Source organism: Cervus elaphus, chromosome 20, assembly GCF_910594005.1.
Source record: "Cervus elaphus chromosome 20, mCerEla1.1, whole genome shotgun sequence".
NCBI classification, from domain to species: domain Eukaryota; kingdom Metazoa; phylum Chordata; class Mammalia; order Artiodactyla; family Cervidae; genus Cervus; species Cervus elaphus.
The window spans coordinates 101527616-101544965 of NC_057834.1; the positions used below are offsets into that span (position 1 = coordinate 101527616).

Sequence of the window (17350 nt, forward strand, 5' to 3'; positions counted from 1 at the left end):
CAGTTACATGGATTTTTGAGTGGCTGGGTGTCAGTACTCCTAACTGCTTTGTTGTTTAAGGGTCAACTGCAGTTACGAATGGAAGAGGAAACATTACAACTAAAGATACCACAGAAATACAAAGGACCATAAGCGATTATTATCAACAAATACATGCCAACCAACTGGGCAATCTAAGAGAAAAAATGGATAAATTTCTAGAAACATACAAGCTACCAAGACTGAATCAAGAAGAAACAGAAAATATGAACAGTCCAATAATGAGTAAGGAATAATCAAATACCTGACAACAATGAAAAGCCCAAGACCAAGTGATTTCACTGGTGAATTGTACCAAAGATATGAGGAAGAATTAACATCAATCCTTCTGAAACTCTTCCCAAAAACTGAAGAGGAAGGAATACCCCCTAACCTATTTTATGAGGCCAGCACTGCTCTCAAACTAAAGCTAGACAAAAACATTACAAGAAAAGAAAAACACAGGCCAATATCCCTGATGAACACAGATACAAAAATCCTCAACATAGTACCGGCAGTCCTAAATGAAATACTAGCAACCTGAATTAAACAACACATTAAAAGGATTGTACACCATGATCAAGTGGGATTTATCCCTGGGATGCAAGAATGGTTCAACTCAGGCTAATCAATAAATGTGATATACCACATAAACATAATAAAGGATAAAACCATATGACTGTCTTAATAGATACAAAAAATACACTGGACAAAATTCACATCATTTCATGATCAAAACTGAACAAATTGAGCACAGAGAAATCTATATACCTCAACATAATAAAAGCTATATATAAAGGACAACCCCACAGTTAACATGATAGCTTTTTCTCTAAGATCAGGAGAATGACAAGGATGCCCACATTTACTACTTTTAGTCACCATAGTATCAGAAGTCCTAGCCAGAATAAAATTTTGCAAGAAAAAGGAAATAAAAGGCATCTAAATCAAAAAGGAAGAAATCAAACCATCTCTGTTGACATCATCACATTTCTATATACTAACAATGAACTAATCAAAAAGAAATTATGAAAACAATGCTAGTTATAATACCACCAGAAAGAGTAAAATACTTTGGAATAAATTTAGCCAAGGAGGTGAAGGATCTATATATTGCAAACTATATGACTTTGATGAAAGAAATTGAAAGTTACACAAATAACTGGAAAGATATCTTAGATTTACAGATTGGAAGAATTAATATTATTAAAATGTTCACACTGCTCAAAGTGATCTACAGATTCAAAGCAATTCCTGTCAAGATTTCAATGGCACTTTTCACAAAATTAGAATAAACAATCCTAAAATTTATGTGGAACTTCAAAAGATCCTGAATAGCCAACACAATCTTGAGGAAAAATTCAAAGCTGGAGGGATCACGCTTCCTGGTTCCAAACTATATTACAAAATTATAGTCATCAAAACAGTATGGTACATGCATAAAAACAGACATACTGATCTATGAAAAAAATAGAGCCCAGAAATAAAGTCATATATATGTGGTCAACTAACATTTGCAAAGGGTGCCAAGAACACACATGGGTAAAGGACACTCTCTTTAATAAATGGTGTTGGGAAAACTGCATGTCGATATGGAAAAAAATTACTCTGGATCCTGATCTTACATAGTACACAAAAATGTACTCAAACTGGATTAAAGACTTAAAAATAAGACCAAAATCCATAAAACTACAAGAAAATATAGAGGAAAAGCTACTTGACATTGGTCTTATAATGTTTTTTATATCATTTTATGGTATGAAAGTATTTTGTTATAGACAACAAAAGCAGGTACTAAGCAAGAGCTAAAAAGCTAAACTGGCATACTACAGTCCATAGGGTTCCAGAGTCAGACATGACTTAGTGACTGAACAACAAAAAACTAAACAGTTTCTCTACAGCAAAGGAAACAACAAGATTAAAAGGCAACCTATGGAACAGGAGAACATATTTGCAAACCATATACAGAAACTCAATAGCAAAGAAAAAAAATAACCTAATTAAAATATGGCAAAGAATCTGAATAGACATTTTTGCAAAGAAGATATACAGGTGACCAATACGCATATGAAGAGGATTTTAACATCACTAATCACTGGAGAAACGCAAATTCAAAACCACAATGAGAGACAATGTTGGTGAGGATGTGGAGAAACCAAAACTCTCATGCGTTAAGGGTGGAAACATAAAATGGTACAGCTGCTGTGGAAAATAGAAAGGCAGTTCCTTAAAAAATTAGAAAACATCTTGATGCTGGGAAAGACTGAAGGCAGGAGGAGAAGGGGATGATGGAGGATGAGATGGCTGGATGGCATCATTGACTTGGACATGAGTTTGAGCAAGCTCCGGGAGCTGGTGATGGACAGGGAAGCTTGGCCTGCTACAGTCCAAGGGGTCACCAAGGGTTGGACACAACTGAACGAATGAACTGAACTGATGTTCCATATGATTCCTCTAATTCCACTTCTGGGTAAATACTCCAAAGAACTGAAAACAGAGACTCAAACAGATATTTATATACTAATGTTCATAGCAGCATTATTCACAAGAGCCTACTGATGTTGAAGCTGAAACTCCAATACTTTGGCCACCTGATGCGAAGATCTGACTCATCTGAAAAGACCCTGATGCTGGGAAAGATTGAAGGCAGAAGGAGAAGGGGATGACAGAGGATGAGATGGTTGGATGGCATCACCGCCTCAATGGACATGAGTTTGAGTAGACTCTGGGAGTTGGTGATGGACAGGGAGGCCTGGCGTGCTGTAGTCCATGGGGTTGCAGAGAGTTAGAAACGACTGAGTGACTGAACTGAACTGAAAGATGGAAACAATCCACATGTCCATCAATAAATGAATGGATAAACAAAATGTAGTATGTAAATACAACGGAATACTAGTCAACCTTTAAAATAAGGAAATTCCAATACAATATATGCTACAACGTGGATGACCATTGAAGAGTAATGTCATCATTAGTCTTGTATCATTCCACTTACATTGGGTATCTAGAATAGTCAAATTCTGAGACAGAAAGTAAACAGTGCTTACTGGGGGCTGGGGAGAAGGGAAAATGGGAGAGTTGGTGAATGGGTACAGAGCTGCAGTATGGCATGATGACAAAGTTCTGTAGATAGATAGTAGCAATAGTTGTAAAACAATGTGAATGTACTTAACGCCACTGAGTTGTACACTTAAAATTCAGATCTCACCCCTATCTCTCTGAATCAAATTCTCAGGGCTGAGGAAGAGAGTCCAACCCTCGACACCTATAGTGTGCTTCTATAGGTGCTTTCTGTGCTTCTGACAGAAAGACAGAATCAAGAATCACTAATAAACATAATGTAAAAGATGCAGGTCTAAAACTCTGCATACAAGTTTAACCAACTGTTTAACAAAGCCCAAAATCTTGCTACATAAATAGAAAACATATTTTGAAATTATCTGGTCCAAGCAAGCCCCTATTGTCCAGAGAGAAGAAGCACTTCTACAACAAAATGTACAGGTGTTCACCAGGGTCTGCATAATTGCCTTCAGTGATATGACATTCATATCTTTATGAAAGTATGAACTTTGTTTTAAAACTTCAATTGTTTTGTGTTATATTAAGCCTAAATTGGCTTTATTGTTTGTCATACTTATTAGACTAATTCTGCCCACTAAAGAAATATAAAATACTATGTGACTAGACTAGTCTGTGAATTTATTTTTTTTAATGTCAAATAAACAGACAGCTGGTCAACCCTTGCCAAGTTCCATGTATCTATTTTCCTCAATTGTTCATCACAGGACTTGTTTTCTAGGCTCTGTCCTACTTCAGCCGTCTTCCACCAGATACACTTTCACTTGTCCATTATGTGAATCACCTCAAGTCCAGTTTTTCTAAAGACCCTAGTTCACAGGTCCCCAGCCTTTGGGATCTAATGTCTGATGCACTGCAGTGGAGCTGATATACTAATAGAAATGCAGTGCACAATAAATGTAATGCACTTGGATCATCTCAAAACCACCCCACTCCCCTTATCCATGGAAAAAACTGTGTTCCATGAAACCAGTCCCTGGTACCAGAAAGGTTAGGGACCGCTGTCCTAGTTCTTTCCATGCATTAAAAAGTCTGTGCAAAAAGAAACAGAATATTTATATATGAGTTTTATTTAACTTCCCTCAATAACTTAAGCAGTTAATCCTGCAAATAAATATTTAAAATTCTTCATTCTATGAAGAACCACCTTAGCTTTCTCAATGGACAGTTATAGGTATTCTATCCATACCTCCTGTCATGACTAGGTGACAACAAAACCTCTTACAAAGTCAATATTATCATTTTGATATTTGAATACAGCCAGCTACAAGAATTTTTTTCCCTCATGTGTCACTTCTAAATCAAACAGTAGTTTTTGCTGTTGTTTAGTCGCTCTGTTGTGTCAGACTCTGCGAACCTGTGGACTGCAGAATGCCAGGCTTCCTGGTCCTTCACCATCTCCCAAAGTTTGCTCAAAATGATATTTTAAGATACAAATAAAAAAATTAAATTAAATGTACTTTACTCTACCTACAAATTATAATATCTACAAATGTCAGTGGTTTATGAACCAATAAATTTTGGGTAAAATCCTCCAGAATTAAAACCAAGATTAGATTCTTTTGAACAGACCAGAGACTAATAACTAGCTTTGAAATTTTTCAGATAAACTAGAATTTATTCTACTTTTAAATATTAAAATAACACTTAATTAGCTACAAGAATATACATTTTAGAAATAATATTATATTTTAAAGAACAGCATTATCATTTACTAAGAAATTCTTTTTTTTTTTACTAAGAAATTCTTATAAAGAATATTATATCATTGGATAAGTATTAATGGTAATCCTATGCTTTCCTAAACTACAAAATTTTGAACTTATATTACTTTACATTTGAAAATTATGCACATTTCAAGGCTTTTAGAAAAGCAAACATTTACAGGAATAAAGAATTCATATTTAAATATTTTATAATGACAGATTTTAAAAACATTTTACACGTATATTTTATTTACAAACTGGCAAGTAATTAAGCAGAATCCCAAACATCATTTGGCATAACTTATCAAAAGATAGATTTTTGTTTATAATAATAGCTTTTTTTAAGGATCTAATATTTTCTTTTGAGAAGCAAATGTACACTATGAAAACAGTCAGCATGTCATTGACATAGGAATTAGGTAGTTTGTAATCCATATTTATATACTTTAAGTATATTATCAACTTCCTTTGAAATACAAAAATAGTTCAGATTACTTGATACTTCATAAATTAAACCACCTATAAAATAACCAAAAAATTAAATACTCTAGAATTAGAATCATTTAAGATACAATTAAAAAGCAATATATACATATTCCTTGGTAGTATACACACATATGTAGAATACATATACACACTTCATGTATATACATGTGTGCATTTATATGTATGTGTATGCATGCATGCACACACTCTCTCTCTCACACACACACACACACAGTTTTCTTACCCCTGAACTTATCTCCAGGCCTTTTGGCTGACTTTGCTGTTGCTTATGATGTCCTGTGAGCAAGCCTCCAGCCGTAAGGTTTGGAAAGCTCTGCAGATAAGTCTGTGGCCCTGAGAGACTTCCTTCTGCTATTCCCACCAAGGCTGGCTGTTTCTCCTGCGTGCTCCCGTGCCCTGGTCCAGCTTGTCCAGCAATGCGCTGATTTGGAAGGAATGGTAGTATGCCCATGCCAGTTGCTATAGTTGTTTGAGTTGGAATAAAATTAGATGCTGCTGTGAATCATAAACGCAAAAAATTTTGGTTAGATGAGGTTTATTCACAATAATCCTTTTGATTCTGTCAAGCTATGGGCAAAATGTGCAGAAACCTATTTAAAAGGTGAGGTTAAAGGTTATAAATTAGCAGCATCCTGTATGGAAAAACAAAAACCTCTAATAGTAATCATGCTTTTCCTATTTCAGCATCTTTCAGTATAATCTCAAGGATACTATATTCTTTCACTCCAAGTTTTAATTGTACATTTTAGAAGCTGACAGCAAAATTTATGTACTTTTTTGCATTTAAGTTATATCAGTGTCTTTAAAAAAAAAAAAAAAGCCCAGTCACTGTAACTTGCCAGCTTCTGGGTTTAAAGGGAATAATTAAATAAGCCTTCGGTTTAAAAAATTCTCTAACAGTTAAAAATTATTAAAGTTACATTAACCCAGTAATTATATTTAGTCAGCTGACTTGTACCAACTCATGAGTCAAATACACTGTCTCCTCCCAGCTCCTGAGTTCAATATCTTTGCATGGGTAACCTGAAATCAGCCTTGGTTGGACTGTTTACAAACAAAAGTCCATAAACACTACAAATCAAGATTTTTTTTTTAAACTCAGAGAGTTCGTTTTTAAACATCAGCACACCACTGGTTTAAAAAACATCAATATTTGTGAATGGATAAGCACCAAATGAAAGTTTAATACATGAAAGTTTTACATTTTTATTTACAGGGATTAATAAGAAATTATGAAAGGAATAGAAATTTTAATAGGAAAACTCTGAATCATTCCATTTTTTAAAAATCTATCGGTCAAACCTAAATGAAAGAACTAGTTTTGATAACTATTGTAATTAAATCAAAGTTATACTTTAAAAATTCTCTAAACAAATTTCTTACTTTTAGTACTTAATATTTGGAGATAGATTCATAGTTCTATTTTTGAACAATATATTTACTTGAACACTTCAAATTTTCAGTGTTCTTAAAGCAGCAATGCTAAAGCAATTGGCTAATTATTTAACCCAAAGTAAATAATAAATATCTGCATAAGCTTTTAAGCATACAAAATTTTAATTTTTAGGACTCATCACACCATAAAAATTTCTATACCTGTCTGTATAATGGTTTAACTTTATCCCAGTCAATTCCAATAGTCTGAATTGATCATTTAACTATTTTACTTGGCTTCATGTATAAGAGGTTCAATATGCTACCCATATTTAATTGACTTTAAAAAAAAATCACTCGTGATGGCTTTTCCCTTTTTTTTTCCCTCTCAGCATGCTCACTTTAAACAAATTTCAGTGAAACTTCAAACTGAAAATGCCTTTCAAAATCACACTCAAGTAAGAAATCCTGGTATACTTCCATGCTGTTATTCTAAAAAAGAAAAATAACTGTTCTGTTTAAGTTTGTCATATTTTAGAAGTACATAGTAACATTATTTTTTTCTGCTACTATGTGGCAGTTCACATTTTAAAAATACAAATAGTCAAACTTTACATTTACAATTACCAGATATTTCTTAATAATCAAACTTTAAATTTATAATTACCAGATATTTCTTAATAAAAGCTAACAGTTTCTTCATCCAGGCAAAAGTTAAACGGATCACTCTGTAATGTGCTGTCAGCCCAGTGGGCAGCATGTCAGTCTCAATGCATCTATGTCTTTGCCTCATGCTACTATGACTCATCATCAAATATTAAAGCATTTCCAACAGAGAAAGTCTTATCTTGGCATGGAAGCAAGTCCATCAATACATAACTTATCAATAGCATTCTAATGTTAAAAATAGAAAAGCCAAGAGGGCTCTTGAAACTTTAAATGACTGAAAAAAACTCAAATCTGACCTTCCTGTAAATACAAGTAGAATACAGGTACACTATCTTTAAATCTCAAATCTGACTGTTTACTGACATCTCAACAAATACACATCATTTACTTTTATGTGCTTCTCCAAGATGGCCCAACTCTGTTTTCAATGGAAGCGGTGACCCTATCCCTACGGCAGTCTGAAGTACCATGGCTGGGGGTTCTCCAAGTAAGCCCGGTTTCTGCAAAAGAAAAAAAGAATTTTGCTTGTGGCAGCAAGATATAACCTAATAAAAAAACTATACATGTGAAAATTCATAAACCACCTGACCAACAGCCTGACTATAGAAAAGCGGTGAACTCATTTCAAAATAAAAAATTCCATACTTACATTATTAGTATGTATATTCTCAAACTTCATTAACTGTTGCTGAGCCACTGGTACATGAGAAAGATTCTGAAGAAATAAATTAGAAGTATTACCCATAAGTGAACTCTGTGAAAATGACAAAACATTAAGTTAGCTTAATTTTGAAGAGGTAATTGTTGTGTAACCCAATTCATTTTAAAGTTGAATTCCCCCATTGATCTGAGCACAAGCAATAGCTTCTTATCCTACTTTCCAATTCAAGCAACACTAATTAATTCTTTCAGTAACATACAAGATGCGACCATGCAGTCATGAAACTAATTACACATTTCTTCCTTCTTTTCTTTCATCCTTTCTCCCTTTTCCTCACTCCCTTCTGGCTTTGATATCAGTATCTTTCAAGCATTTATTTGCTCATTTTATTCATTCAACAAAAACTTATTGAGCACTTCTATATGCCAGGCACTGTGCTACATAGAGGAAAACAATATGATCTGCTTCATGGATCTTATAGTCCCCTGAGGAAGGGAGACATTAATTAAATATAAAAATATACAATTAATAATGGCGATGAGTGTATGAAGGAAAAATACAAGGAACGATGAGAACAAAGAGTGGTGGAACTTGATTTAGACTGATAAATTCAAGGAAAGCTTCCCTGAGCAACTAACTCATGCAGAGAGACCTGAAGGCTGCAGAGAAATAACTAGGTGAAGTCTGGGGGAATGAGGTGGTGTTGGGATGGGAAAGATTTCAAGCAGGAGGAACAGCAGGAACAAAGACCTAAGGAGAAGAGAAGAAAGTCCTTCAAGGACCAAAGGCAGTTCACTATAGCTGGGACAGGGACACCTAAGGCACATGAGAGGCAGGGGAAGCCAGCCTGGATAGGCCCTCAAGGCCATATTAAACAGTCTGGTCTCTGTATGAGTCACTCAGTCGTGTCTGACTCTTTGCGACCCCACGGACTGTAGTCCGCCAGGCTCCTCTGTCCATGGGATTCTCCAGGCAAGAATACTGGAGTAGTTTCCCATACCCTTCTACAGGGGATCTTCCAGACCCAGGGACTGAACCCAGGTCTTCTGCACTACAGGGGGATTCTTTACCATCTGAGCCACCAAGAAAGTCTCCTTTCAGTCTTTATTTTAAATATTTGGTCTTTAAAATAAAATGAATATTGTCAAACTCTGGACTCTTCTCCCATATCACTTTAAATCTTACTGTAATTAACTGTTTGTTTTCTCTATTTGCTGAAATTCTATAAGAACAAGGACTGTGAATATTTTGTACAATGCTATAGCATAAATGGCTAGCAGAGTGTCTAGTACATGTTAAGTAAATGTGTAAGGTCCTATGTTAGATTCTAAGAATGAAAAATAAATAATAGGCCTTTCCCTTAAAAAGTTGGGTTTAGCTGCCATATGACTCAACAATCCCATTCCTAGACATATACCCTGAGGAAACCAAAATTGAAAAAGACACATGTATCCCAGTGTTGATTGCAGCACTATTTACAACAGCTAGAACATGGATGCAACCTAGATGTCCATTGACAGATGAATACATAAAGAAACTGTGCTACATATATCTATATATATAGATATATATAATGGGATACTACTCAGCCATAAAAAGGAACACCTTTGAGTCAGTTCTGATGAGGTGGACGAACCTAGAGCCTATTATACAGAGTGAAGCAAGTCAGAAATATAAATATTGTATACTGATGCCTAAATATGGAGTCTAAAAAGATGGTACTGATGAATTTACCTGGAAGGCGGCAATGGAGAAACAGACATAGAGAACAGACCTATGGACCCGGTGGGGAGGGGAGGAGGGAGAGGGTAAGATGTATGTAGGGAGTAACATGGAAACTTACAATACCATATGCAAAATAGATAGCCAACGGGAATTTGCTGTATTTTCAGGGAAATCATACAAGGGCTCTGTGACAACCTAGAAGGGTGGGATGGGGAGGGAGAAGGAAGGGAGGGGACATGGGTGTACCTATGGCTGATTCTTGTTAACATATGACAGAAAAACACAAAATTCTGTAAATTTATCCTTCAATTAAAAAATAAATTAAAAAAAAAAGTTGGGTTTAGGAACAGACATTCATTTACTCAACCTACAACAGCCATCTATTTCATATTAATATTAGGTTTGATTTGTAATTATGCTTCTATATAGATATAGCCTTAAATAGCACCTGAAATTAGTAGGTAATATTTATCTTCAATATTATGGATATTTAGGTACACAGACATTTAAAATACTTATCTGAAAAAGGTAAGAAAAATATTTCTCACTCATATATAAATTATCTTTATAACACTAATTTTTTAAATTAATTTATTTTAATTGGAGGCTAATTACAATATTGTAGTGGTTTTTGCCATACATTGACATGAATCAGCCACGGGTGTACATGTGTTCCCCATCCTGAACCCCCTCCCACCTCCCTCCCCATCCCATCCCTCAGGGTCATCCCAGTGCACCAGCCCTGAGCACCCTATCTCATGCATAATCCTGATTAAGTTTTAAGAATAGAGTTATTGCTCATTTATTTTTCTTTCTGTAAATTTTTGGTTAAAACCATATAAGACTTGCTTTGAGCTACTGATTTATTTCTAGAAAAAAAATACCACAAAATATACCTCTTTACTTCTTAATGTCCTACAAATAGGAATCAATAAATATATAAGCTATGCTGCTTTGATTACCTTATTAAGTTCTGTTTTTATGTAGGTACACTTATACTAAGAACTCAATTTAAAAACAAAATACTCATTTAATTCCTTGAGAACTTTAAGTGTTAAGAACAAACAAAATATTCACTCCAAATTTTTTATGTTTCAATACTCAATGCTATTTATATACCTGATGTGCTTTATTCAAATGTAAAAATGCAGGGGAGATGGATGGATTCATCAGATGCGGCAAGCTGTGAGGTGTTCCAAGAACTGCTTTAAGAAAATAAAAGCAAAAATTTATCTTTATGATATATATATGGAATTAAAAATGAAACAAACTCCAAAAAGGGTAGATGAATATTACTTAACACATTTAACATATTCACTGGAAGTTCAATGATATACTAATCTTGTCATTGTACAAAAGTGACAGGCTTCTTTCCTTGTCATTCAACTCTAGAATTTAAAATTCCAATACCTTCTGTCTCAACGGTAAAACACCAAATCTAGTCTTTCTCTTTAGCACTTAGTGCAAGAAAACTAATTATATCTTTTAATAAATAGAATACTAATTAAACCCATGTTATCTGCTCAGTGTTTCTGTCAGTTTTTTTGGGTATTTTGGCAGAGGGTCAGGATGGGAGGGGAAGGAAAATATATAATCCTGTTGTTAAAGCTTATAATCCAATTGAGAAGAGAACACATTATATTAATAGGTACAGTTAAACAACACTTCATAACAAAAAAGAAACAATACTGTACATAGTTGATAAATAAATGATAACCATGCTTTTTATCAAGTTTGTCTAAGAGCACAAATACCAGAGTATGTATCGGAAGAGACATTTTAAGAATAGACAATATACAGACAAAAAGACTCATGAGATAAAAAATAATATGAAGCAATTTCATCTAATTATTAGATGTAAGTAGTCATAATATACAATTAATTAGAATTATAGAAGGTCAAGCTTAGAAAGTACTTCGAAAAGCATGTAATCCAATGATGAAACATATTTGAAATTTATATATAACATCACCACAAATTCACTCTATGATTTAAAAACTTTGTTTCAAATTTTTGTTACTTATTGAGGCAGATCATTACATCTTTGGAAAACTGACCATTCAGTTCAGTTACTTAGTCGTGTCCGACTCTTTGCGACTCCATGAATTGTAGGACGCCAGGCCTCCCTGTCCATCACCAACTCCCAGAGTCCACTCAAACTCATGTTCATCGAGTCAGTGATGCCACCCAGCCTCTCATCCTCTGTCGTCCCCTTCTCCTCCTGCCCCCGATCCCTCCCAGCATCAGGGTCTTTTCCAATGAGTCAATTCTTCACATGAGGTGGCCAAAGTACGGGAGTTTCAGCTTCAGCATTAGTCCTTCCAATGAACACCCAGGACTGATCTCCTCTACGATGGACAGGTTGGATCTCCTTGTAGTTCAAGGGACTCTCAAGAGTCTTCTCCAACACCACAGTTCAAAAGCATCAATTCTTCAGCGCTCAGCTTTCTTCACAGTCCAACTCTCACATCCATACATGACCACTGGAAAAACCACAGCCTTGACTAGATGGACCTTTGTTGGCAAAGTAATGTTTCTGCTTTTTAATATGCTATCTAGGTTGGTCATAACTTGCCTTTCAGGAAGTACATTAGAAAGTACTTTCATTAGAATAAACCAGTTTCCTGATAGGTGATGGGAAAATTAGGATCATCAGAGTAAGTTGCTAATGAAGGAAAATACTGTTTATTAAAAAAGAGTGGTAGTGATGGTCATTTCATAAGTAGAAAGGGATCAAAGGGATGCAACAGTCATGTCTGTGGACCTAACAAAGCTTCAAAATACATAAAGCAAAAATTTCTAGAACTGAAAAGAAAAGGAGACAAATTCACAACTTTGATAAGAGGTTTCAATACCTCTTCCCCTCATTTTTCAGTCACTGCATTTTGTTAAAAAACATTAAAAATTTTTTCACAGCTTTTAGTGAATATAGTATTTCCCAGTTTAAAACAGTAACAGCCAGATGTAAAATGCTCTGAAAATGTTCACAGTCTCACATCTAGCTGTCTTTACCCTCAGATCTTGCCTAGGTCTCCCATTCAGGCTCTTCCTCCCCTCAATAATTGATAGCCTGCTGTTGCTCTTTAGTTGTTCAATCATGTCAAACTCTGCAACCTCATGGACTGTAGCCCACCAGGCTCCTCTATCCATGGGATTTTCCAGGCAAAATATTGGAGTGGGTTGCCATTTCCTTCTCCAGGGGATTTTCCCGACCCAGGAATCAAGCCTAGGTGGGGTTTGATCTGTCCATGGTGTCACAAAGAGTCAGACAAAACTGAGCAATTGAGTGTGCATAATTCATCATGATAACAGACCAAAAATAAAAAGGCCACACTGATGATATCAACAAATGGAGAAAAGCAGTAGATAAATTCCAGAAATTATGATGATAAAATTTCTCAGCAATATAGGAATAAGTTCCCAGCTTGGAGAAAAAATTTGTAAATTAAAAAATATAGCTAAGATAATGCTTAATAATAAAAGAATGAATGCTTTCTCTGTAAGGTCAGGAAGAAGGCAAGGATGTCCACTCTCAAAAGTTCAATGCACAAATTTTCCTGAGATTTCTATCAACTTTAGTAAAGCAAGAAAAAATAAAAGGTATATATACTGTAAAGGAAGAAGTAAAACTTCTTGTAGATGACATGATAGTCTATACAGAAAATCCTAAGGGCAAAATCTCCTAGAACTAAAAAGCAAGTCTGCATGATACAAGATAAATATACAATATCAGCTGTACTTGCATATGCTAGCAACAAGCAATAGGAAATCAAAATTTAGAATGTAAAACTATTTAAAATAGTATCAAGAATATATAAAGAATGCAGCAACAAAAAGAAACACAACTCTGTTTAAAAATAGGCAAAGAACTTGGTTAAGCATTTCTCCAAAGACGACATAAAAACAGACAATAAGCACAAGAAAAGATGCTCAACATAACCAGTCATTAGGAAAACTCAAATCAAAACTATGATGAGTTTCCAGTTTATTCCTATTTGGATGGCTGAAATAATAAAAGCAGAAAGTAACAAAAGTCTATGAAGACATGGAGAAACTGAAACCCTCGTACACTGCTTTGGAAATGTAAAATCGTGCAGCCACTGTGGAGACAGCTTGCCAGGTCCTCAACAAGTTAAACAGAGAATAAGCATAAGATCCACCAATTTTAGCTCTAGGCATATAACCTCAAAAGAACTGAAAACAGATGTTCAAATACTTGTACATGAACATTCATAGACAACACTCTTCATGATAGTCAAAAGGTGAAAACAACTCAAATGGTCCATCAATGATGAATGAATAAACAAACTGTGACACATGCATACAATGGAGTATCAGTCAGCCACAAAAAGGAATGAAGAACTCACATATAGATTACAGCGCTCAAAAACATCATGCTAAGTGAAAGCAGACAGATACACAGTGACTTTTGTTTATATGAAACATCTGGAATAAACCAAAGTGTAAAGACAGAAAGCAGATGGAGAGGGAGGAGCCAAGATGGCGGAGGAGCAGGACAGGGAGACCACTTTCTCTCCTACAAATTCATCAAAAGAATAACTGAATGCAGAGCAAACTTCACAAAACAACTTCTGATCGCTAGCTGAGGTCATCAGGCGCCCAGAAAAGCAGCCCATTGTCTTCGAAAGGAGGTAGGACACAATATAAAAGATAAAAAGTGAGACAAAAGAGCTAAGGACGGAGATCCGTCCCGGGAAGGGAGTCTTAGGCGGCATTGCTTGGGGTAGGGTCCGGGCCTGAGTGCCCTGAGGACAATCGGAGGGAGCTTCTGTGAGTTGCCAACTTGAACTGTGGGAGACCAAAAGAGAGAGAGAAAATTAACCGGCGGGAACACACTGCCGGCCGTTCGCAGAACAAAGGCACCGAGAAAGTCCAGAGAAGAGCTCGCAGGCTGCGGACTGGCCCAGCCCCGCCGGAGGCAGGAGGCAGGGGGGAGGGGAAGGTCGCGGCGAGACACAGGGCGCAGGCACCCGACCGGCGCGGGCGGGGACTGGGGCTGGGGACGCGGAGGGCAGAAGGCGCGCGCACCCGACTGGCGCCAGCGGAAACTGAGACTAGGTCCGAGGAAGGGAGTGGGCGCACCACACCTGGGGATAGCGCGCCCATCAAGCCCCCCGCTGCCTGGACCGCTCTGACGGGGAAGGCACCGAGAGCGGGCGCAGCTTTTCGTTCCGCGCTTTTGTGGAACACCCGAGGGCTGGAACCTCTCGCAGCGCGGGGCGCGCTCCATATAGAACAGCCGGGAGCCTGAGCAGCGCAGACGGAGAAAGCAGCGCCAGCCCCTCCCGGCAGCGCCAGCCCCTCCCCGCAGCATCAGCCCCTCCCCGCGGCGCCAGCCCCTCCCCGCAGAGCGACGGAATTAGCTACCTAAATAAGAGTCCACCTCCGCCCGCCTGTGTCAGGGCGGAAATGAGGCTCTGAAGAGACTGGCAAACAGAAGCCAAATAAACAAAGGGAACCGCTTCAGAAGGGACTGGTGCAACAGATTAAAATCCCCGTAGAAAACACCGACTACACCGGAAGGGCCCTGTAGATATCGAGAAGTGTAAGCTGGAACGAGGAGCTATCTGAAACTGAGCCGAACCCACATTGACCGCAACAGCTCCAGAGAAATTCCTAGATATATTTTTACTTTTTTAACTTTTTCTAAGTAAGGAAAAAAAAAATTTTTTTTTCTTTTTTTATTTTTTCTTTTTTATTTTTTCTCTTTTATTTTCCTTTAAAATTACCTATTACTCCCCCATTACTCCTTAACTTTCATTTTCATACATTTTTATGATTTTTTTAATTAGGGAAAAAAAAATTTTTTTTTCTTTCTTTTTTTCTTTTTTCTTTCCTTTTTCTTTTCTATTTTCTATTTTTCTTTTTCTCTTATTTCTTTTAAAGTCCTCTAGTACTCCTCTACTACTCCTTAATTTTCATTTTCAATACACTATAACCTTACAAAAAAAAAAAGAGAAGAGAAGCCCTATCTTTAAACCGAAGATTATTCTCTCCCAATCTTGACTCTCTGTTTTCTGCCTCAGAACACCTCTATTCCCTCCTTTCCCCTTCTCTTCCCAATCCAATTCTGTGAATCTTTGTAGGTGTCTGAGATATGGAGAACACTATGGGAACAGACAGCTGCGTAGATCTGTCTCTCTCCTCTTGAGTTCCCCTTTTTCTCCTCCTGCTCATCTCTATCTCCCTCCTCCCTTTTCTCCTCTTCATGTAACTCTGTGAACCTCTCTGGGTGTCCCTAACGGGGGAGAATCTTTTCGCCATTAACCTAGAAGTTTTATTATCAGTGCTGTATAGTTGGAGAAGTCCTGAGACTACAGGAAGAATAAAACTGAAATCCAGAGGCAGGAAACTTAAGCCCAAAACCTGAGAACACCAGAAAACTCCTGACTACATGGAACTTTAAGTAATAAGTGACCGTCCAAAAGCCTCCATACCTACACTGAAACCAACCACCACCCAAGAGCCAATAAGTTTTAGAGCAAGACATACCACGCAAATTCTCCAGCAACGCAGGAACATAGCCCTGAACGCCAACATACAGGCTGCCCAAGGTCACACCTAACACATAGACCCATCTCAAAACTCATTACTGGGCACTCCATTGCTCTCCAAAGAGAAGAAATCAAGTTCCACGCACCAGAACACTGACGCAAGCTTCCCTAACCAGGAAACCTTGACAAGCCAATCGTCTAACCCCACCCACTGGGTAAATCCTCCACAATAAAAAGGAACCACAGACCTCCAGAATACAGAAAGCCCACTCCAGACACAGCAATCTAAACAAGATGAAAAGGCAAAGAAATACCCAACAGGTAAAGGAACATGAAAAATGCCCACCAAGTCAAACAAAAGAGGAGGAGATAGGGAATCTACCTGAAAAAGAATTTAGAATAATGATAATAAAAATGATCCAAAATCTTGAAAACAAAATGGAGTTACAGATAAATAGCCTGGAGACAAAGATTGAAAAGATACAAGAAATGTTTAATAAAGACCTAGAAGAAATAAAAAAGAGTCAATTAAAAATGAACAATGCAATGAATGAGATCAAAAACACTTTGGAGGGAACCAAGAGTAGAATAACGGAGGCAGAAGATAGGATAAGTGAGGTAGAAGACAAAATGGTGGAAATAAATGAAGCAGAGAGGAAAAAAGAAAAAAGGATCAAAAGAAATGAGGACAACCTCAGGGACCTCTGGGACAATGTGAAACACCCCAACATTCGAATCATAGGAGTCCCAGAAGAAGAAGACAAAAAGAAAGGCCATGAGAAAATACTCGAGGAGATAATAGCTGAAAACTTCCCTAAAATGGGGAAGGAAATAGCCACTCAAGTCCAAGAAACCCAGAGAGTCCCAAACAGGATAAACCCAAGGCGAAACACCCCAAGACACATATTAATCAAATTAACAAAGATCAAACACAAAGAACAAATATTAAAAGCAGCAAGGGAGAAACAACAAATAACACACAAAGGGATTCCCATAAGGATAACAGCTGATCTATCAATAGAAACCCTCCAGGCCAGAAGGGAATGGCAGTACGTTCTGAAAGTAATGAAAGAGAATAACCTACAACCTAGATTACT

General features: G+C 36.8%; 1 protein-coding gene across 7 annotated transcripts in view; it reads right to left on the reverse strand.

Moving 5' to 3' along the window:
* The window catches only part of RAVER2 (ribonucleoprotein, PTB binding 2), a 139826-nt gene that overhangs the window by 46186 nt on the left and 76290 nt on the right, over positions 1–17350 (reverse strand). For 2 of the 7 annotated variants that reach the window (XM_043878819.1, XM_043878826.1), the window contains exons 6-9: positions 10858–10943; positions 8002–8106; positions 7741–7852; positions 5533–5804 (exon numbers count right to left, since the gene is read on the reverse strand). In XM_043878819.1, coding sequence (XP_043734754.1) covers positions 5533–5804; positions 7741–7852; positions 8002–8106; positions 10858–10943 — 575 coding nt within the window. The remainder of the gene's footprint in view (positions 1–5532; positions 5805–7740; positions 7853–8001; positions 8107–10857; positions 10944–17350) is intronic. The other 5 variants (XM_043878825.1, XM_043878821.1, XM_043878824.1 and 2 more) reach the window with 5 other exon arrangements.